The sequence below is a fragment of the Amaranthus tricolor genome, chromosome 7 (genome assembly GCF_026212465.1).
Source record: "Amaranthus tricolor cultivar Red isolate AtriRed21 chromosome 7, ASM2621246v1, whole genome shotgun sequence".
NCBI classification, from domain to species: Eukaryota; Viridiplantae; Streptophyta; class Magnoliopsida; order Caryophyllales; family Amaranthaceae; genus Amaranthus; species Amaranthus tricolor.
Window position 1 is genome coordinate 4,471,288 of NC_080053.1, and position 23,803 is coordinate 4,495,090.

The following is a 23,803-nucleotide window of genomic DNA, read 5'->3' on the forward strand; positions in this document are numbered from 1 at the left end:
TACGAAAATTATTGTTTTTTCTTGTTACAATTTCTTTAAAATTTTTAGTTAGATATTCAATTCAGAAAAATTTATTTTTGTTGAATTAAAAATAAAAAGAAGTGAAATTTCAATCAAGAAAAAGAGCAAAAACAATTGGGCGGAATGGACAAAAAGCAAATGTTGGTGTTAAATCTGAGTACCTGACAATCTGACATCATTCATTTGGCATCATTTCTTGCAAATACTGATTTAATCTCTTTGCAAAGTCTAATATAATTTATTTTTGTTATAAGTCTAATATAATTTATTTTTGTTATTGGACAATATATTTTGTTTTAAACTCTTTCCGAAGTGACATTCTCACATTTAAATTGTTATTAAAGGGGTCTCATTTTATGATTTAATTGTATAAGTAAATAAGGCATCCGTAAACTTTGCTTCATCCCTGCCTGAATAACCTCATCCGGTTAAATGGTGATGGTGGTCTTAAAATTAAAGGAGGGGTTTTAATGATGGTGATGGTGGTCTTAAAATTAAAGAAGGGGTTTTAATGGTGGTGATAGTGGTGGTTTTGGGGTGGGGAAATAGTGGTGAGTGGGGAGAGGTAGAGAGAGATTGGAGAAGAAGGGTTTATTGAGAGTAATTACTAATTAGGTAACAGGTGTCAGGTGCTCTCTTGAGAGACCGTCTTTTGTAAAGACGACTCTCAAAAGTTCAGCCCAAATTTAATTTATGTTAATTAAAAAAAACTGTTGCTGAAATCGAAACACGTGTGTCAAGTGGAATATGAAAAGTCACATAATATATTTGGGGTTATAACAATATTTATTTGAGGTTACAACATATATATATATATATATATATATATATATATATATAGGGTTATAACAACATACATTTGTGGTTATAACATAATATATTTTGAGTCATAACAATATATGTTTGAGGTTATAATATAATATATATGGGATTATAACAACATATATTTGGAGTTATAACATAATATATTTGATGATATAAAAATACTATACCCCAAAGCACAGACCATTATGTACCCAATTACATAATTTTAAAACCCCAAATACATATTACTATAACCCTAAACACAGATTAGTATATAACAAAATATAGAATGTTATAATTCCAAACACAAACCATTATCTACCCCAATATATAATGTTATAACCGTGAACACAGATTATTATACACCCAAATATATAATACTATAACCCCAAACACAAATTATTCTATACCCAACTATGTAATGTTATAACCCCAAACATAGATCATTATGTAACCAACTATACGTGTGTGTTTAGAAAGTTTAATAATTTTTTTTTAAATTAAAAATTGGGCTGGCCCAAACTTGAGACGTCTTTACAAAAGACGGTATCAAGTAAGAATTTGTGATTAGGTAATTAGGTAAGATTAATGGATTTCATTAAAAGTCAAAGGCTATTTACTTTGGTCAACGGTCATCCAATGAAGCGGCTGTATCGTTGTCGTGTTTGGTAATTTGGAGGTTGCTGTTTATAAAAAAAAAATTCTAGGTTATTTATTCTAAAATGACTAAACTTCAAGATTGTAGTTGGTAATTAATCTTTTCATATGATAGAAATTTTACTTATGTATAAATATATATTTAAAATAATTATATCAATACCTTATAAAATTCAAGTTTTTCCTTATTTGAAGTTTAAAATTAATTTAAGTATATTTTTCAAAACTTAATAGATAAAGTCAAATAAGTTTTTAATTACACTTTAAAACTAAATATAATTGATAATCAGTAATCCAAAGCACATTAATATATATTTGTAGGATCATACGGTTCGATTTAACTGATTTCGATCCTACCCCTTGACGATCCTAGGTAGAATCCCGATCCTAATAACCTTGGGAGGGAATACCACTTATGTTTAATTTTTTAGTACAAGTTTTTTCACAAAGAGTTTGCCAACTGGATAACTTTATACCATGTAATCAAATAGAATTCTATAAAATTATGACATTTGGCGCAGCGTTAAATGCTATCATTTGTCATTTTACAGTTTTTTTAATAATATTTATTGCAATTTTTTCACAATGAGTTTGTCAACCAAATAACTATATGACATGTAATCAAATAGAATCCTGTAAAATAATGACATTTGACAATTTAAGGCATAACGAATAATTAATACGTCTTTTGTTTTTATTGTTGATATTTGAATTAATTTATAAAAAAGCTAACTCATACTCGTATTTACTCGTATTTAGCAAAAAATGTAAATTATATCTAAATTTAATTCAAATTAATATCACTCAAACATAAAAATGAATTCTTAATCCTAAAAAAATTTAAGACCCTAAACAATAGCCCGTTTTACCCTTACTAATCGAGAGTCATGTTTTGAATTCATAACTTCTTCCATCCTTCACTTTTCTGACATGGGCAAAGTTCAAAAAAAAAAATGATATGACTTCAAAAAGAAACGTAATAACTAAATTGGTTGTTAGGCAAAGGTAATTTTATCACACTTTTCCTTCTAATTTGTTTCTTTTATTTTAGTATTTGTTTTATGAAAATGAATCTATAACTTTATTTTATTTTCATCCAAACAATTCAACTTCATTTACTATCATCCACACAATTTAAATGCAATCATTGTTTCTTAACTTTATTAAAAAGTTCCTTTATGCATTCTAAAAATATTTCAAGAAAAAAAAAAGTTATATGATGATTAAATTTTTAATTCTAATTAAAATTTTTCAATAAATAATTTTTTCCAAATACAAAATCAATGATGTGTGGAATTTACAATAAAGTTGTGGGGTTAACATGTCCTATTATGGCTTAACAAAGTTTGGTCTAAACCGTAAATTAAATCGGACCAAACTAAATTTTAGTATTTGGTCTACTCTATGTTCTAAATGGTCTGGTCTGGTTTTTTTTCAATATAAATTACGGTTTACGGTCTGATTTTGGTTTTTTATTTTTCAGACCAGACCAAACCGCAAATCGTATTATAGTTGAAAATCATAATTTAAAAAAAAAAAATTAAGTTGCTACCTAGATATTTCAAGATGTAGTTATTTTTTTATACTAATATATACTTGAATGATGTTGATGTTATCAACTAATTGTAAAATATTATGTTTAGTGATTGTAGATGCGAAATAATTGCATAAACACATGTATTAATTTGGACAAAAATATAAAAATAAAAAATCATAAACCAGAACAGACCATTATAAAAAGATTTGATCCGATCTGATCTGAAAATTTTTCAAACCGAAATTTTTGATTTCGTCAGATTTTAATATCTGACGTACATTACAAATGTGGATTCATCATTATCATTGATTAACATAACATGACTTTGCATTGTCCAAGGAATTTATCATGGATCTAAACGAGAGCGGTGCTAATGGTTTTTTAAGTTACTCTTTAATTTCTTTTTTTTAATCTTTGTTAAAAGACTACTTTTAATTTAGTAGTACTCCCTTTTGCTATAGAAATTCATTTATTTTTAATTTCTTCCACTATTTTTACTTTTATTTTCATAGCTTCTTTTTTTTTTCTTTAATTTTGATTGATCCACGCATTTAGCTTATTCTTTAATCTAATCTACATATTTATCTCATTTTTCGTAAAATACTACTCATTTTTCTTTAATCAGTTTACCAATTTTCATTCAATCAGTAGGAATAATAGAGTATTTAGGTGCCGCAAAAGTGTTCATTTCGGGTCGCTTGTAACAATTATACTACTAATTAAGATTTAACATAGTATTAGTGTCACTTATTTGTTATATTTTTTTTCAAATATAGTTTGTCGATAATAAGATTGTTAACCTCAAAATAATATATAGTGTTTAACATTACTATTATACTTCATCCGTTCTATTAGACTTGCAACTAATAGTAATATTTTTCCTTATAATATGTCACAACCAGTTACAAGTATTTTAGAATTGAGGTAACACATAAAAATTCAGGTAAATTTTAGAATAATTTATTTTATAACATAAATATTATTAGTTTTTATAAATATGATTAGTTATAATTATCATTCATCCTTCACCATGACCTATCCTTTCAAAGTGCCATCCTCCTTTATTTCTCGGTTACTTGCATAATATAGTTTTAGAAGAAGAAACACGAGTTTCCGCTGCTGTGAAACTTACTCAAATTTTTCATTAACCACATGTAACATCCCGACCTCTCGAACTACTGGTGATTACTCATGTAATTTGTAGACTGGCCTCATAGACCAACACAAGTCTTTTCAGCGCACTTTAACCTCACTCGTGCGCACCCAGAAGAACCTTCCAGGAGGTCACCCATCCTGCTACTACTCCCCACCAAGCACGCTTAACTGTGGAGTTTTTAGCAAATGGGCTCCCATGAAAAAAAAGATGCACCTTGTTAATATGAGTAGTCTATCAATCTTTTTTCAAGCTAAATCTAAGGTATCACATTCACCCCTACTTAGGAATACAACATCCTCGTTGGATCGTAGTTTCAAGATCTTTTCCCCTACTAGATGCATTGAACACAATCAGTCATGATTGCAGGGTTTCTCTGACACCATTTGTAACACCCCGGCCTCTCGGACTGCTGGTCATTACTCATGGAGACTGTAGACTGGCCCCACAGACCAACACAAGTCTTTTCAGCGCACTTTGACCTTACTTGTGCGCACTCGGAAGAACTTCCTAGAAGGACACTCATCTTAAGATTGCTCCCCACCAAGCATGCTTAACCGTGGAGTTCTTAGCTAAATCTGGGGTATCACACCACAAATACTAATCTCTCCAAGTGTTGTTACAGTTTTGTAGAAAAATAGTGAAAAACTAGGAAAAGTGAATTATTTGTAAGAGTATATAACATATCTTGAGGCCTCAACCATTAACTTAAGCTTTTGGTTGAATTGGTTTAATTTCTTGATATGGTATCAGAACTAAACTTAACAAATAACTATAATAGACAAACGAAGAGAAACAGAGGAGGCAGTGAGACAGTATCATCCATATAAAGCAGAAAGTAGGAAATATCAGACCCATAATAATACACAAATAGAGAATTATCAGAAATCTTGTTTTGGAAGTCGATAATAGTTACAAAGACAACAAACCGCTAATACCAAGTATGAGGTGCATGCTTAAGATCGTACAAAGATTTGTGTACAGACAAACATAATCAGGATGAGCAAAGTCACGAAATCCCATAGGCAGATGCATATAAACAGTCTAATTTAAACAACCATGAATAAAAGCATTATTAACATCTAACTGATGAATGGGCCAAGATTTAGCAAGAGCAATACAGAGAACAATTTGGTGAGAAGTAGGTTTAGCAACCAGACTAAAGGTCTCATCACAATCAACACCATCACCCTGTGATTTTCATCACCCACTAAACGAGCCTTGTATCACTCAAAAGAGCCATTAGACCTAGTCTTATGCCAAAAAATTCCATAAAGAACGGATAATATTGGCATTGGCATGCCAAGGTACAAGTTTCCACGTATTATTTTCAATTAAAGCACCATATTCATCTTTTATGGAACGTTTTCAATTTGGGTCATGTAAGGCACTGACAGAATCTTTAGGAATAGGAGAAATGGATTGGGTAACGTATGCGTGCGAGGAATATTTTGGGTTGGGTTATCGTTTTGACTAGAGTAGTAAGACAGGGTGGAGGAACGAAGAAAGTGCGCTGGCAAGCAGTAGGTGGTAGATAGGGAGTCGAACTGCACTGTAAAGGGATAGTTGAATGTGGCCTTGGAAGAGATAAGACGCTAATATACAAATTGGAGGACAAAGAACTGGACAGGAGTGGGATATTTTGTGGGCTTAGGCTGCCAGGGGAGTCCAGCGAGAGTTGAAGAGGGAGTTTGAGGTACGAGATCTGGACTGAGAAAGATGCACATGATTGGGCCAGCCCAAACGATTGAATAAGAATTTGAATAATTCGTTTGAATTTCTAATTCTTTATTTAAACCTACCATTAAATTAGTTTTCTAATATGAATTTAGTTATACATGTTAGGAAACAAATTTCAACCAATAATACATTAGGTATATTAGATATATAAGATCTTTATATTATGAAATAAATTTCAACCAATGTATTTTAGCCATTTGTCATAGTTTCTTAGAGTGTGACATTTGGAATTTTACGACTCTTTTCATAGAATTTATTTTAAAATTCTCTTTTTTAATACAAAAGTAGAAAAAATACATTAGGTTTATTTTAATATATAGGATCTTCATATTAAGAAATAAATTTCAACCAATGTATTTTAGCCATTTGTTATAGTTTCTTAGAGTGTGACATTTGGCATTTCACAATTCTTTTAATAGAATTTATGATTTATGATAAGATAAATTGCAACAATTATGCAATGCATATTTGTTACGAAAAAAAGACACATCCCTAAAAATTGTGCGAATAAAAATAAAAATTTAAAAAAAATAAAAAATAACTTTAAAAAAGTGATAAATACACAAATTAGTATTAAAATATTATAATTAAAGATATGAACAAAAAATAAAAGTTGCATATGCAAAGTACTATAAGGACATGCTACATTCAAAGTAGTACTACAAATTAATACTCTCACTGTTCTGAAATACTTGTTACATTACGACTTTTAGTACTATTCATCATTCAAACTTATTTTATATATTGCGGTTATAATGTGTAAGAAAAAATATAATCAAGTGAGATCTTATTTTAATTGTCTAATCACATACTTTCATAATATTAAATTTTATAATTTTTAATTATACATAGTTCAATATATAAATTATCAAAATAATATATTAAATTGTGTAAAAAGTTAAATATAGCAAATATAATTAAACCAGAAAGTATGAAATAGCTATTCAAGTCATCCCCTTCTCAATAAATCTAGGAACTTATGTAGAAGTACTTACTTATGTATCTGATTTATACAACTTTCTCAACAAAATAAAAATTTTAAAGGAAAGTTGGTGTTCAAGGAGCAAGCTCTTTGGTATTTGATTAAATATATTACTAAAATAATAAAACTACATATTAATGTCATTTAAGAAACAAAAGAATTAAATAATATAGATAATCACCTACTTTATTCATTCACTTTTTTAAAATAATAGTAATATATTCTAAGTTTTCCAAACAAAAAAAAAAGACTACCCTAATTTAAAATAAGCAACATCAATGTTGTAACAATATTCAGAATTATTAGAAAACAATATGATGTATATAATATAAGTAGGTTTTTCGGCCCATTATTATTATTATTAAGAGAATAAACTTTCAAACTTCTAAATTAAAAAATCTATATCTATGCGTCAAAATTATATACAAATTCTAATCCTCCATTTTGGTAAGTTTTCTAAAAAATATATTAACAATATAAATAATATTTTAATAAGTTAAGATAATCGAAAGAATCCAATTAAAAATTCTGAATTAATATTTTTAAAAAAAAAAGAAATTCTAAATTGTAGTTTAGACTAAGTATTTGATCGGAAATTCCTAAAAATAGGATTCCTAAAACTGTCCTAAAAAAATGGATCGGAAAACCCAACATAATTTTCCAAATCTTTATAAATAAGAAACCTACGTAACATTCACAATTCCATAAAAAAAAAATTAAGAAAAAAAAAAAAAACTACACCCCTAATCCTTTTTAACATCAAAAAACACTCATACTCCTGTTACTCTCCAACAATTTGTTAATACTTTTCTCCATTCAAACTATGGCTAGCAATATGTGTTTATACCATCAAATGTTCGAAATATTTTCATGGCTACCTGTAAAACTTTTATACAAGTTATCAGTTTTAAAAGAGATACGAAGTTTCCTCTCCGAAGACTCTTTTGTGGAGAAACAATGTTATAATTCAAGTACAAAAACTGCTGAATCTTTGATTATACAAAATGATTCTTGTTTAAGAATAAAAGACACGCTACATATTTGTTTTTTATTCAAAGATCACACTAATAATGGTGTTCCTATCGATTCCCTCAAATTTATTACTGAGAAAGGGCGTGTTTTAGCATCTAGTAATGGTCTGATTTTGTGTAGAACAATTAATTCACAGGAGCCAACTAAATTATTTTTGTGTAATCCTGTCAGTAAAACTTGGTTGCCTATTACATTGCCGAATAATGAATTAGCTGAAGCATGCAAGAACGATACAGATGTTAATATAGTTTTTATTTGTGGTTCTATTAATTTTTCAACCAAAAAAAATAAGTTTCCATTAGATTATACCCTTTTAGTCTTTGAAGTTGTAGTAAATGATTTGGAATATTGTTGGAATAATAAGTATAATGTGTACATGTTAGAGGAAGGTGATTGGGTACTCAAAACAAAAAAATTAATAACTGGGGGAAGACAGTTGGATTTTGATAATTACGTATGCTTCAACGGTGGTCTATATTTCATGTCAATATCCAATTCTTGTTATAGAGCTGAATCTCTGTATTATTACCCTTACATAGTTTATTATAACATGAAGAATGAAGCTTCAAGTATGATTTCATTGCCTCATGAAGCAAGAGAAAATTTTAATTTCAGCGATTGTTATTTTCGCATATTTGGATGGGAGCGTCTTAGTGGTAATTCGTGGTTTTTTTCGTTATGTTTGGTAAAGTACTTAAACATGGAAATCAACATATGGGTTATGGATGAAGGCGATGCTACAGATGGTGAGAAATTATGTTCATGGAGGTGGCTATTAAAACTAAATATTAAAGAAGACTTGGGGCTCAAGGATGCCTTACATTGGACAAATAGCTTTACTGTTGTGGATAAACAATTTATATTTAGTGATTCTAACGGCTATATTTATCGGTATCAATTGGAGGGCATAAATCTTGGAAAGTTGAAAAAGATTAATAAGTATAAAAATAGTTGTTACAAACTTCGATTCAATTCTTATTCCACAACTCTTCGGCCTTGCTCCAAGAATCTCATAGAGTCCTCTCTAAAAATAGAGTAATTTCAATGTATTGTTTCTAAACAGTTTTTGTAGTCAAACATTATTATTTTAATTTTTATGCAACACACTTTTTTTTCATTCAATTTATATGTTTCAATTCTCGTTTCTGATATAAAATCTTTTCAAAATATTATTAACTAGAATATCTTTACTGATAATTTTCTACTATTAGACATTGATATTTTCTATAATAATTGATATTTATAATAAAAGAAGAATACTTGAATATGACTAATATAATAATATTATCATCATAAAAAGTAAAGTATGATTAATTGGACACATAAATTTTAAACACAGTCAATAAGATTTTAATAAGCCACTAAAAATAAATTGTTGATGGGGGATATGACACATTAATAAATACTCGTTAATCAGGCAATGATCCATCAATATATCTAGTGGTTAAGAGTTACTCCTTCTGCCTTCAAATGTTCTTCTTATTTATTTTTTTCGTGGATCTCAATATAAATGTTAAAATCAAATAATTTTAATTGTGAGTTTTCAAAAACCCAAAAAAAGTTAATATTTAAAAAGTATATATTGAGATGAATCGAACAAAATTTCATATTATATGTTTTTTCTTACAGATCGATCAGAAATTTTAATTAAAGTTTGACACTAAAATTCGAAGGGATTATAAGAATATAGAAGTAAGTCTTAATTAATTCAAGTTGGTATTATTACCCTTTTCATTATTTCATAATAAATGTCATAATAAAATATTATTATATAATATATGTAATTTAATTAAGTAAAACTTATTTATTTTGCTCTGAAAATTACTCCTACCATTTTCCTTCAAAGATTTAAATAATCACAAATATTTTTACATAAAACTAATCTAATTAAAATAACTTAAAGAAAAAAATAAGAATGCAATAGAAATATTTTTAAAATAGACAAAGATGATTTTAAAGGAAAACTACTTCATTAAAATAAACTGTCATGACCGCAAAAGCAAGAAAGGTCACTAAAGATGAAATAAAAATTATACTCTCATCATATTAACTTAATCATTCATTAATTATATTTAAGAATTTATTGTTTGTTTAACTGGGTATTTTAAAATGAATAATTAGTGTGGAAAATTGATTTGCATTCTTTTGCAAATGTTTCTCAATTCTTCTATCTCCCACATTTCTATTATTCTTACGAGTTTTTCATTAAGCGTTAAATTTTTGAAATGGTTGGTGGTAAAGTGGCAAAAAAAGCGGACATAGCTCATCATATTGGCATCATCGAATGTACACGCAAAAAAAGCGGTGAGAGCTACGACGAATGGGCAAAGGCGATTTTATTTCTCATCGAAGGCAAAGAGGAAGTATGGCTTCATTGATGGTGCTCTCATGTGGCCTATGGTGCTTAAGAAACTCTTGTGAATCAATTTTGTTTGGAGTTAAACCTTCAATATTATCCATGGAAGCGAATCACGGATTGATATTGGTAGATGGTTTTTAACAGGATGTTGAACAATGTCGAGGGCTATCAATTTTTTCACCATTACAACTTACAAGTAACACAAGTGACTTGAATCTTCCAAAGTGTTCCGATTAAAACCTGTCGCCATTAAAACTACTTAATATGTCTGAGCATTTGATTACAACATAAACGTTTTGATTAATGATCCATTGCTGAAACGGGAGGATGATAACCCCCTGAGAAAAAACTAATCCATCCGGCCCTTCAAGATGCTCTCCTTGACCTCCGTTGGCGTCCTAGCACAAGTAAATCAAAAAAAAAAAAATGTCAATCTATCATATCATAACAATGTCATTATAACAAATTCACAACTAAGGGGGTCAAGGCGAGATTCGAAGGTATGAAAGCAATCTCGAATAGCAAAGAGGTTTTTGATTGACCCTTGATTGCAAATATCATATAAAGTCCCCCTTGGTAGGTGCTAATGAGAGTTGAATTCTATCATCTGAACTAATCACTGATGCGGTAAAAAGACGATATGACAAACTCGCAGGTCGCAGCATGATTCATTCCCTTTTACAGAAGCAGTGAAGTCGGAAATGTGGAGACAACGAAACAACTAAAATTGAATATGTCAAAGAAACAATTAAAGGATTGAGGCTAGAAGAAACTATTAAAAGATTGAGAGAAACTACAATGAAAAAAACTTAAGAAAAGAGGATGAAATGAAATTGTAAGAGTTATGGAAAATATAAAAATGGAAAGCGCAGAAACCAATAGGGATGAAAGGGATATTCAAGCCAACAATACATGGTCATCAGTCCAGGGGAGACAGTACATCGTACTCTCAGGCATTAAACTAATGGTGATTGTCGATTGACATATGATCAAACAAAGCGGTATTGGCAAGAATCTATATCTTGATTAATCTACAAAATCATGAGCAACTTGAAAGTTCTCTCTCTATTACTTATGGGCCATCAGTCCAAGGGAGAGTGCACATTGAGTACTCTCAGGCATTAATGTAATGGTGATCGTCGATTGAAAACATAAAACAAGTTATTCAACCAGACATAATAACATTCCATTACCCTAATCTCATTCAATGGCTCCCACCTAAAAGGAGCTTTTTGGGGTGGGGTCGGATGTTCGCAAACAAACCCTTGTTAGTGATAACAAAGATGTTTCTGATTGACCCTTAGTAGCTAATATCATTTTTGCACAAGTGATCCGTGTTGAGAACCACGAAGTTCCCACCAGCCACCAGCATCTTTGTACGTCCGGCAACCAAGGAAGTATTCCCATTAAAGAATGCTCCCTGACCCAAAACCCACAACCCAAGAACTAAAAACGGATGTCCACAAAGATACTATACACTAATGTAATCCAAGGAACAAACAGAAAATCTAAAAAGACACGACACATAAAGACAAATGTCATGCAGTCTTGGGTCAGCCCCATTGATGGTGCTGACATAAGTATTTACGACCCATTTGGTAGTCGATATTAAATGGTGGAAATAGAAATGAAAGACAGTGTAATTTTTATAGGAAAATCTCTCAAGAAGTTTAATTGTCATGCTTTTCTCCTTCAGTTATATCATTTTTTTCACAATATTAATTCTAATGCATCACCTTTCGAAAATGTGCATTAGAGGGTAAAGGAAAATTATGAAAAAAAAAACTTTTTTATGATTAATGTTTCATTACCATGGGCATGACATAGTACATACAAATTTACACTACAAATCACTCCTACAACCACCATTTAGTACCAAGAACCAAAGGGGCCATTGGTACCATAAAATATCTGAATAAAAAAGTAAGAAATAACGGATTCAACTTACACAAGATAGACATGCCCTCCCCAACCACTCAAACAGTCCCGGTCAACTGATGCTTGCAAAGCCTGGGAGACTGTCTCGAACAATTCTTCAGGTTCCTGTATCACATGCACAAAATTAATGCACCTGCTATGAATGACCAAAGAGCTTTCAATCAACAATGCAGGTTCTAACTCGAAATCACTAGCAAAGACTAGATACAATTTGACTATCCTAAATCAAGTGAAGTCTTATGGTACACACAAATCTTTTAATGAAGGCCTCAAAACACTTTCCCGTATACATAATATTAAATGATTAGATACTGCACATGATACAGAATAATAGCACATATTGAAGGCACTGGAAAGTAAAAGGCACAACAGCAGGAAACAAAAACTCCACCCAGGGACAAAAAAATTTATATACGATCAAGTAAAATAAAAAAAGATTAGCAACATGAAAATAAAGATCAAAGCAAGTCTATTCACCTGCCTGCCTTTACATGCATTCCCCCTTCCATACATGTAAGAAGAAAACAAAAACAGAGGAACAAAAAAGAACAGGAAAACCTGCTTATATACTTGAAATGAAAACAGCAAACAGGTTAAAATATCTAAATACTAGAAAGCCACATGTCAACAGTCCATTTTCCTCTTTGAAATGCAAGTCTCCATAGCACATGAGGTTTTTCCTCTTTCAGATCTTCGATCTTCCTAGAAGGTGAAAAGAGAAAGAAACTGATGCAATATGGGCTCTCTTGTTAGTCTTTGCTTTGTGCAAATGACCTTGTATATTATATCACTATCTTGTTTGGTCATTAAAATATTTTACAGAACACATTCAGATGCTTTCACATGTCAATATGTATACACATCAAAAGTGCTCAACCAAATCCAAATGCAAAATGATGGAAAAAAAAATATACCATGTCGGGCTTATACATGGATTCACAAGCACCATACAGAGACTCTGATGCAGTCCCAGCAACAACAAAATCTTTAGCAAGCTCCCTGTAAATAGTATGAAACACATTAAAACCAGAAAAAAAAACAGAAGAAACTTAGCATTGGATCCATCCTTTTAGTTTTCCTAAAATCTGAAGACAAAACTCTTTATTCTTGGTAATGGGGTAAATCCCTAGAGGATAGCCGAGAAATTCAATGTAGATAAAGACTCGTAAAATAGGTCAACAACCACAACTATTAAAAGATAGCTGTCAATGTATGGACATTTTACCTCCTTTACTACAAAAATGAATGACAAAGTTTAGAAATGCAAAGATACTGCAAAATATATGCAAAAAACATACTTGGCTCCAATAGAATCCATTGTGCAAATGAATGGCTTGTTTTCATCACTTAATCCAGCTATCACAGGCTGGCAAAAGTATGGTCCAAACCTGAGATAGATAAACCAGAATCCTCGCTCAGTTTTCTTAGAACTCACAAACACAAAAGGCAATAACATAAAAATGTATACAAATATTATTATTTACTTTTGTTTTTTCAATCAAAATTTGATTGCCACTACACATGCAAAATCCAATATGATTAATCATAATATCCACAGTGAAGTAAAGTTATTTGAGAGGAAACCAATAGGGGTGGTAATATTAAGCCATAAAAGCTTGTTTTCTCTTTTACATTTTTCGATACTTTTTACTTGTACTTCCATATCACAACATAGAGTGTAAGCAAAAAAAAAAAAAAAAAAAAAAAAAACATTATTAGATAAGTAAAATCTCCCATTTTCCTATGTTTGGTTTGCAAAGGATGGAAGAATGATTTTCACGGAATGGAACATAGTTCTCCCGATAGCTTGTTTGGTTTGGGTAGGAGGAAACGGAAGGAGTTGGGCATGAGAAAATGAGTGGATGAGTTCTTTAATATCTATAAGAAACATCTCCCTCATCAAAGGAGAGATTGATCCAATTAAAAGAGAACACATTTTCTACTTCCTACTCCCCATTCTTCCATCCTTTTTCAATTTTCCTTTATTCCCATACTTATCCAACAAAGAACAAAACAAGGGAAGACTAATTTACTATGGCTTCCTCCATAAAAAACTTCAAAATCCCACAAATAAAAGTGTCAACAGCACGAACCAGATGTTTGATTATAAGATCATCGACAACAATCATTAACCATTCTCATATTTAATTGATCAATAATGACATATTTTTATACTCCTTTTGTGAAGATTAGAGGCGGTTAGGATTGTTTTTGGCTCATTTACTCCAATTTGTGTTGATTTGATTATTTATGAGTAATGGGGTTGATTTTGGTAATTGTTGAGAGTATTTTTCTAACATTTGTGGATTATACAATTGCAGGGCACTATGGAAGGAAGAAAAAATGGTGTCTTATGAGTTGAAGAATGATAAGTCACAAAAATATTCCAAGTATGGGGAGTAATCGTTCTTATTGTAATGCCCCAAAAGGTTAAGGAAGTTGCAAGCAAAGAGAGCTCAAGGAAACGACTCGCCGCCTGAAAACAACGAGTCTCACAAGTCAAAAGAAAGCGAAGAGTCATCGCTTTTGCCTGACCAAGAGGCGGCAACTCGTCGCAAGTTACTGGATGCAAAAGTGAAGATCAATAATTAATGGCGACTCGTCGCTTTTACTCCACCCTTGCGTGATGAGTCCTCGCAAGTCTCTGGAAAGTGATGTTGGTTCCTTTTGAAGAAGCGACGAGTCGTCGCCAGCTGCTGGATCTGGCAGTTTCCTCTATCATTTTAATGTTTTATTTTATCTTTATTATTAGAATTCAGTTATTTTCTTTGGGAATTACCCAAAATAGACATTAGTATACATAGGGGTATTTAATTTTCAGATTAGTTTTTATGCCGTAATTTTATGTCTTCCTTAATGGAAGTTCTTGGTAAGAAACTCAGTTTTTTTTATGTTCCTCCATTGCTACTTTTACTTATTTTGAAGCAATCCATGGTTTGTTTATGTTTCAATTAGTAAGTTTCTTCATCTTGTCTTTTAGTTATTTATTTAATTGTCTTTAATTACTTATTTCCATCATGTTTAGCATTATAATTAGGTTTTTTACTTATTGTTAATTTCATGTTCATCATTATGTATAGTGAGTAGATTTTCCTTTAAGGATTGAGGGATTGACCCTAATTTGATGTGTGGAATGATTTTATTGGATTAATTGCATGAAATTTAAATCTATGATTAAATCTATGCTTAATGAACCTTAGTTTAAATATCTTTGTTAACCTTTTCAATCAGAACGGAAGATTGAGATTAGAATTAATATAGGATAAATGTATATTTAAGTTAAATTCACACTAGTTTAACCAACAAAAGATACATCTATAGAAAAGGTTAATATTAGTAAGGTCTTAAAAAGATATTAATCAATAGAGCGAAAACTTGAGATTAATTAGATTACATTTAATCATGTTAAAGATTCAGTTTCATATAATCATGAGACTAATCCTAGACTTGCCTTATTGTTATCTTCATATCAGTTTATTGTCTTTGCTCGTTTATTTGTTTTATTTACATCATTTTAATCATTTGTCATAGTAGTATTAGATTAAACATCAATTACTTTTGCTTATTTGGTATCCCGTGGTTATTAATTGAACAAATTCATTAACTCGCTTCCCTGAGTTCGACCCGTACCGTGCGGTTAACATAAGATTTCCAATCAGACAGTGTGATAGTTATAGTTCAACATTATAGTGGCAATTACTCAGGTTTCAGTCTAATTGTAAACAATTCAAAAACCTGTTCAAGCAAACCCATAGACAAGACGTATAACTTAATTTCACATATTATTGAAAAAAAGACCAAACCTTTTCTCATACAAAATGGCGGAGACAAGATTAGCAAATGTTTCCGGCTTCATATCTCTTTCTTCCCTTAGCTTATACAATTTGTGCCGAAACACAAGCCTCTGGTATCTTCACAGTAATGAAAATAAATATTCCTGATCATTCAAATCCATTCGACATAAATGGGAAAAAAATTAGAACCCTAAAATACTCAATATACTTACAGAGTCTGAGCATCGGAGCCGAGACCAGAAAGACCAATAAAGAGGCGATCGTGAATCTGGAAAATACGTTGAAAATCAGTAGCAATTGTTTGAAGTTGAACTCCTAGTCGTCGATCGCTGCCAATTGCAATGCAATTCTTCCCCACCATTGCCACAAGGGCGCTTCCATTATACTCAAAGATCTGATTTTTTTTTTTTCATTTCATAGAAAATCAAATTAATATAGTTTTGTCGAATTGCACAGACATAAAAATGAGCAACGATTAGGGTTTATAAAGGAAAGAGAAAACTTACAGACATCTGCAGATACGATATGAATGAACACTGCAAAAACAGAGAATGAAGATCGAAAGAAAATCGAGTAGAGGTATAGTTGGTTACGGGGTTTATCAATGGAAGAAGCAAAACGCTTTCTTGAACAATAAGGCAAAAATAATAAATTATTTATTAAAATATACACTAGAAATAATTAGGCTATTTATTTGTCATTTTTAATTAATAATTGGTTTTTAATTTATAAGTTAAAACATAGTCAAAAGAGATTATTAATATTAAATTTTTATAATTTTTTATCATAAATAATAAGACATATTTAAGGATTAAATTGGTGTATTGGACATGTTACAAGTATTTTGGAACTAGGAAGTAGATCTTTTATAAGTTATAGCTATGAGTTTTATTTCAATACTCCCTTCTATTCACTTTAAATGTCTCATTTGGTTTTGACATATTTACCAATACACGTTTTTTATCTTAAATATTTCTAATTGTGTTTTGAGTAAAAATTAAAAAAGGTTATTGATAAAATTTACAATAAGACGAATAAAATAATATTGTATTTGACTATTCTTTAACTTATAAATTAAAAATAAAACATACAATAAGAGTAATTCATAAATAGAATTGAAAAACCAAATAAAACTTTTTGAAGCGAATAGAAGGGAGTATTAAATAGTTATATAAGTGACCATATAACTATTGATTATATAGGTGAAATTCCGTCATGGTAAATTAAATTGACCTATTGACTTCGATAAATTTTTTATTAAAACCATCTCATGAGCTTAATACGGAATGATCAGAGTTGTAATTATAAAAAAAATTAAATATGCAGTTTATATTTAGGAAACCGTTCAGTTGCTTCAATAATTGGTTCTCATCTTTGACTCTTTGAGGCTTCGGTATGTCTTCAACTTTTTCAACAGCCTCATCATTTGCTTCTTCTTCTTCTTGATCTACCCTAAATCCAATATTCGTATGCATTGAATACATTTTTGTGTCTTATCATTCACTTATATGACTTGGGATTGTCCATTTTCTTCGTCGTCATTAAGCCACCCTTTCTATATATACTTTGAAATTCTCTAATTTATTCATTATTCATACCAAAAACCCAAACAAAATCATTTTTTATAGAACATAAGAGGAAATCCAAAATGGTTAAAGAAAACTAGGTCAATGGTGAGTGTTATGATCGACAATTACAACCTCGAGATGTCTAATCTTTCTAGAAAGATCAAATTTGGGGTCTGGTGAAGCGGAAGTTTGAGAATATGATGTCCCAACAGCTGCCATTTGTTTGATGATTGATTTTCATCATTTCTTTTTGTTCTTTTTTTTTGTTTTTGCTGACTTTATGAAATTATGAGCATTCTGTAGTTGTTTGATGATAAAATTTAGGATTATGAAATTTAGCATATTTTTGTTGTTTTTTTCTTTTGAATTATCAAGTTTTGTCAAAATAGGCTCCTTTAGTTTTCCTTCCTTGTAATGCCTGTATAAAGGTTGCCCTTCATTTGTTTTGATTCATTCATTGATCATTAAATAAAATCACAAGTTTTCTCAAGAAAGTGTAACTTTCTAAGGGGAGGTTCAGAAGGTTCTTCCCAACACTGATTGTCTTTTGTGAGTGAAGCAAGAGGGAATTGGTTAACTGCCTCCACAACCAAGTGAGTGAAGCTTGGATTGGAAGAGAAGGACGAGAGCTTTCCAGTGAGTGAAGCTCGGTTTAGTCCTGTCCAAGATCAGCCCAGACTGATCATATCCTATACTTTGATTGTTCAAAATTGTTCCTGAAGATCATTCTGTCATTGTACACCATTGAAGTTTTACATCTTTTCCTTCAATATGGTCCATGTGGAATTTTATAGTCTTTTTATTAGATTGTATAATTTGGGATTAAGATTAGTGTCCCAATTTATTACTAGCTCTTTTGTTTGATATAAATGGTTTTCATTGTGATTTGGGTGTTTAATTTAGTCTTTTTAGAGTAAGTCATCACTTTAAGGCTACAAGTAATCACTTTAACTCTTTAAGGTGATTATATACAACCTTAAAATGAGTACATATAAGCAATAGGTAATCAATTTAACAATGTAAGTCATCACTTTAATGTAACAAGCCATCACTTTTAACGCTATAAGTAATCACTTATAAGAAGTAAGTAATCAATTTAACAATGAGAGTCATCACTTAAAGGTTTTAGGTAATCATCTTAAGATCATCACATAAAACCCTAAAATAAATACTTATAAGTAGTACGTAATTACTTTAACAATGTAAGTCATCATTTTAAGGTGGTAAGATATCATTTTAAGGCTATAAGTAATCACTTTAAGGTGATCACATGCAGCCTTAAATTGAGTACTTATAAGCAGTAGGTAATCAATTTAACAATATAAATCAACACTTTAAGGTGATAAATCATCGTGTTAGGGTTATAAGTAATCACTTTAAGATCATTACATACAACCTTAAAGTGAGTACTTATAAGCAATATGTAAATTGAGTACTTATAAGCCGTAGGTAATTAATTTAACAATGTAAGTCACAATGTTGTTAAAATCAAGATTTAAATCGTAAAATGATACGATTTTATGATTTAAATGCACCCCTATGATTTAAATCGCATGTAAAATCGAAATCGCTTTGAATCGTGGCTAGAATCGCTTTGAATAGTTAGAATCATACGATTCAAAAGATTCTATGCGATTCTAGTAGTATCTCATTAAGCTGCTAGCTTAGGCCCAAAAACCTTTAGCCCAACTAAATAAATTTCTTCTTCATGAGAGAGATTATTTTAAGAAAATCAAACAACCCAAATTTCAAAATTGACAGAAAATTATCTGAAAAATATTATTTTCTTATGTACAAGCTTCAATTAATCGAAAATCTAGAACCTTAAATTAAGAAAGAACCATAGAAATCATGGATTATATTGAAAAAAAAAAACTTGAGAACTGTGAATTAGAATGCATCAACAATGTGTATAGAAATACCATTTTGAATTGTATAGCTAAAATGATAGATTTAGTTTTGGAGGTGTTGTGCCACTCCAAGCTTAGCATGAGGGGCTTGCACACCCTCCTGGAGCTTCGGATGTGTTTTAGCTTCTTTGTTTTTTAATTCTGAAATTTTGACTTTTTTTCTAACATTTTACAAAATTTACTTTGCAAAATAATAATAATAATAATAATAATAATAATAAGTAATCATGATTTGATCTAATTTAATTTGATTTGATTTGATTTGATTTGGTCTGGTCTGGTTAAAAACTTTCTAATCTGATCTAAATAGTTCTAATCTATTATAATTTGGTATAGTATGGTCTGGTCTGATTTGATCTGATTTCAATAAGAATAAGTAATAAGTTCAAAAAATAAATTGAAGAGAACATGTTCAGAATCAGTCAAAAATAATCTTGCCTTTTAATTCATTTTAGAAATAGATATTAATAATCTCAGCTTTCACTCATCCATTATGAATAATCTTACCTTTGATTTATATATTACTCCCTCCGATTCTTTTAAGTTGTCTCATTTCTTTATTGGGCAATTCACCTCAATTGTCCCATTTCTATTTTAGGACATTATTTTTGGACCAAATTATCCTTATACCATTCATGTAATTACCATAACACCCTTATTTTAAAAGCTAATCTATACTAAGTCACCCCCCTAATCCTAATTAACACACAAATCCGCCCCTCCTTTTCTTAACCCTCCCATATCTGATTAGTTATCTCACCCCATTCTGATTACCTTGATTCACCCCCATCCCCTTATGAAACCCTAGATCGACGCTACTGTAAATGGCTTGAACTCATCCTCTTCTGAAATCCTAAATCTTTTTCTTCTTCCTCTCTTCTCTCTTCTATTCCCTTTAAAGAAGAGCTACGTTTTGAATCTTCTTCTCTCTTCTCTCCTCTCTCCTCTTGTCCGATTTTTGATTTTTTATGAAGATCCATTAATGGAGTCGCCTAATTCATCTCTCTCTCATCCCTAGTTGTTGTTTGTTGATTGTGAAGATGAGGATTCTTATATTTCCTCACCACATTCTTTGGTTGAAACTTCTCCAAATTGGAGAAGAACCATGGACAGTGATGATGAAGAAATTTCAGATATGATTTGGGACTTGATCTACCTGATGATGACCTTTTTCCTTTATCTGATTCAAAAGATTATGATGGTGAACATGATGATACTGTTTATGATGTTAAGGGGCCCTTCTCTCGTATTTGAAACTGTTATTCTTTTCCTCTGACTAATGATGTTGCATTTGTTTTTGTTTTTCTTGATTATGCATGTTCATATGTGTTGGTCTATAGTGATTTCTTTTGAGGCCAATGAAAAGCTCAATAATTTTTGAAAAAGAGGGCTTATTAGTTGCTAAAAGAAAATCATATATACATACTCACAGTGCCACCAATCTTTATGATTTTAGGAGGCAAAGAGTATGTTTATGGATCTCAATGATGAAAACAAGTTGTTTTTAGAGAGATGCGCCTAAAATGAATTTTTTTTACCATTAAATACCCCAAAAACTTTCCATTAAATGTTTAGTCATAAACAACTTGAATGAATCTACATGATGTTTAACCCTAAATATTTTCATCCACTATAGTGAGCCCAAAAGTGTAAATTTGAATATCTACCCCAAAAGTGTGACTGACTTTGTAACTCTATCTACTATTGCTGTTGGTTTTGTTGGTGCAGGTTGGTTGGTTGTTGTTGTTGTTTGTTCTGTTGTTGGCTGTTGTTGCTGGATGGTCGTTGTTGTTGTTAGTTCTGTTACTTGTTGTTGGTGCTGGTTGTCCTGCTGGCTCATACTAATTGTTATTGTTGGCTGTGTTGCTTGATGGAAAATGTCTTGGTCTTCAGTAAGGCAACCTCTAAATGATTTGCATCCAAATGACGGAGTAAATCATAAATGATTTCTTTCCTAATTGTTAGACAATCTGGCAATCTCCCTTCCTTAGCTAGTTTGGTTTTGTTTATGTGTGGAATATGGTAGTCAATACCACCCAGTTTTTTCATTACCTCAACCTTACATGCTTGTAAGGTTATCCAAACAAACGTTAATGTGTGGTATTCTAAAGCTTCAAAAGCACCTGTCACTGCCCTAACCAATTGTGTGTAGTTGTATGCTGCTTTCTAGTGTTGTAACGATTGAATAAACCTAAAAAAACCTAAGTCCAATACGTTCATATATGGGGAATTTGGAGGCTATTGAACTAAATGGATATTGAATCCATCTTGATTTGAAGCTTCTCTGAATATTGGATCATTGTCTAGAATGTGTAGTTTTGCATTATCCTGTTGAATGTAAATTGTTTTGCTTGCTCCTTGTGGCCATTTTTCTCTAATAGACGGTAAAATATTGTCAATAAGCATTGACCTTATGCGTGTCTTTGTTATGGATTGAACTGGTTTGGTTTCTGGTTCCCCTCTCTTCCTGTTCTTGGAACTTCTTTGTACTAGCACTTGAGCTATAAAAGGAAAGATGTCTATCTTTCCAGAAAAAATTAGTTGACCTTCACTAGGATACATCGGTTTAGCAACTGAACACATGAACATAATTTTGGGAACGAATCTTTTTGACTGTAATTCCCTATGTGACTCAATTTCTCTTAGGGTAAGATAGTATGTTTGTTGTGTTCTAGTGAGGTAGAACAATTTTTCATCTATGTGAACTATGTTAGACATGTCACTGAATTTGAAATGATTTGTCTATGCATCATAATTGCAACTAGAAATACAAAAGAATAACATTTCATTCTTGTTATTGTCGGTTAGCAGTGGCTTGATTGCATTTGTATGCTTGCGTATGTGTTATTTTTTCTTATTGGCTAACACCCATGACATTTGCAACTGCTTGTTGACTTGTCTTTTTGGCCTTTTCTAAGGCTTGGAATTTGCTTTCATCAAATGGTATTATTGTCCTTAAGTTTCTGCCAATCGTTTTTACTTTTACTTTTTTTAAAAAGATAAATAAAAATTAATTAAAAACATAAAAGCAAAAGAAAAAACGTCACACCTCTTTTGCCATCCCCTACATACCCAATCCCCTACACCGACCACTACCCCACCCCCTACACCGACCACTACCCCACCCAGCCGCCTAGCAACCCACCAACTCGCCCCTAGTAATTTTGTACTCAGCCCGCTACGCAGGCTACCTCCCCACTCATAGTAATAGCGATTGTGAACAACCACGTCTCCATTTGCGTTTCATTACCATCACCACCACAACTGCATGCCGACAATTAAAGTGATCGAAACCCTAACACCAGCAAATCGAGATGGCTTGTTTAGAAGCATCTTAATTTCTCACTCTTTTGATTTTGTTTTGAGTCTTTGTTGGGTAAAATTAGGTGGCAGAAGAGGTTCATAGTCGTTGTTGCTGAGGTTACTTGTCACCCAATCGCGTGTGGATAGCTGATTAGGTGGCAAAAGAGATGTAGGTGATGATGGTCGAGAGGGGTAGGGCGGGGGAAATGGGGGTCTTGTGGTGTAGGATGAGGGGTTAGGGGAGGTCGTCAGTGTTAGGGGATGGGAAGGGTATGACTAGTGGTGGTGTAGGTGGATGGGTTGAGGACTTGAGGTGTTAGAAGGGGAGAAAGGTTGGACTTGGGAAACATTTTTTTTTTCTATTTTTTAATCATGTTAACTTATTATAATAGATTTACATGTAAAAAGGTATGTTGGGAGCAAATTGATAGGAAATGTTTATTAAAAAATAATTTTAAGGCGAAATTATTCATAGTGAGTAGTAGTCTTATTTTAAATTTTATTTTGTATTTAGCTTAAATAGTCAAATAGAATTTGAAAATTTACAAAGTTGATTGAAGGTTGATGGTTAAGAATTCAATACATGAGAATTTAATGTTTAATTGTATTTATTACATGGGAAGTATAAATAAAGATAAAATAATGATAAATATAAAAGTTAATGAGTTATGAGGTAAAAATAAAATAGAGGTAAAAAAGATATTTACATATTTAATTTTTTCCAAATTCAATAATATAACAAGTGAGTTAAAACAGCTCAAAAAGAAAATATAATAAGTACTATTTCCTCTGTACTTTTTAGTTTGATGCAAAGAGAAAATTGGTGGTTTTCAAGAAAAAAGTGAATAATGATAATAAATGGAAGAAGAAAATAAATTATGTGGATAAACTTAAAAAAAAATTAAAATATAAAGATAAAATTAAATGTAAGTGATAGACCATTACCTAAAAATAAAATTGTTAAAAATTAAGTAAAATATACCAAAAATACAAATAATGTAAATT

General features: G+C 31.0%; 2 protein-coding genes across 2 annotated transcripts; one reads left to right on the forward strand and one right to left on the reverse strand.

Moving 5' to 3' along the window:
* Positions 1–7,717: 7,717 nt before the first annotated feature.
* On the forward strand, positions 7,718–8,965 carry LOC130818403 (uncharacterized). Its single transcript, XM_057684571.1, has one exon. The coding sequence runs from the start codon at positions 7,718–7,720 to the stop codon at positions 8,963–8,965; it is 1,248 nt and encodes a 415-aa protein (XP_057540554.1).
* Positions 8,966–10,433: 1,468 nt separating this feature from the next.
* Positions 10,434–16,658, reverse strand: LOC130818867 (proteasome subunit beta type-3-A). The gene is made up of 7 exons (XM_057685110.1): positions 16,524–16,658; positions 16,230–16,411; positions 16,027–16,134; positions 13,522–13,611; positions 13,138–13,222; positions 12,234–12,328; positions 10,434–10,683 (listed from the first exon to the last, which is right to left on the reverse strand). The coding sequence occupies exons 1-7, from the start codon at positions 16,527–16,529 to the stop codon at positions 10,635–10,637; spliced, it is 615 nt and encodes a 204-aa protein (XP_057541093.1). The 5' UTR covers positions 16,530–16,658; the 3' UTR covers positions 10,434–10,634.
* Positions 16,659–23,803: the final 7,145 nt, after the last annotated feature.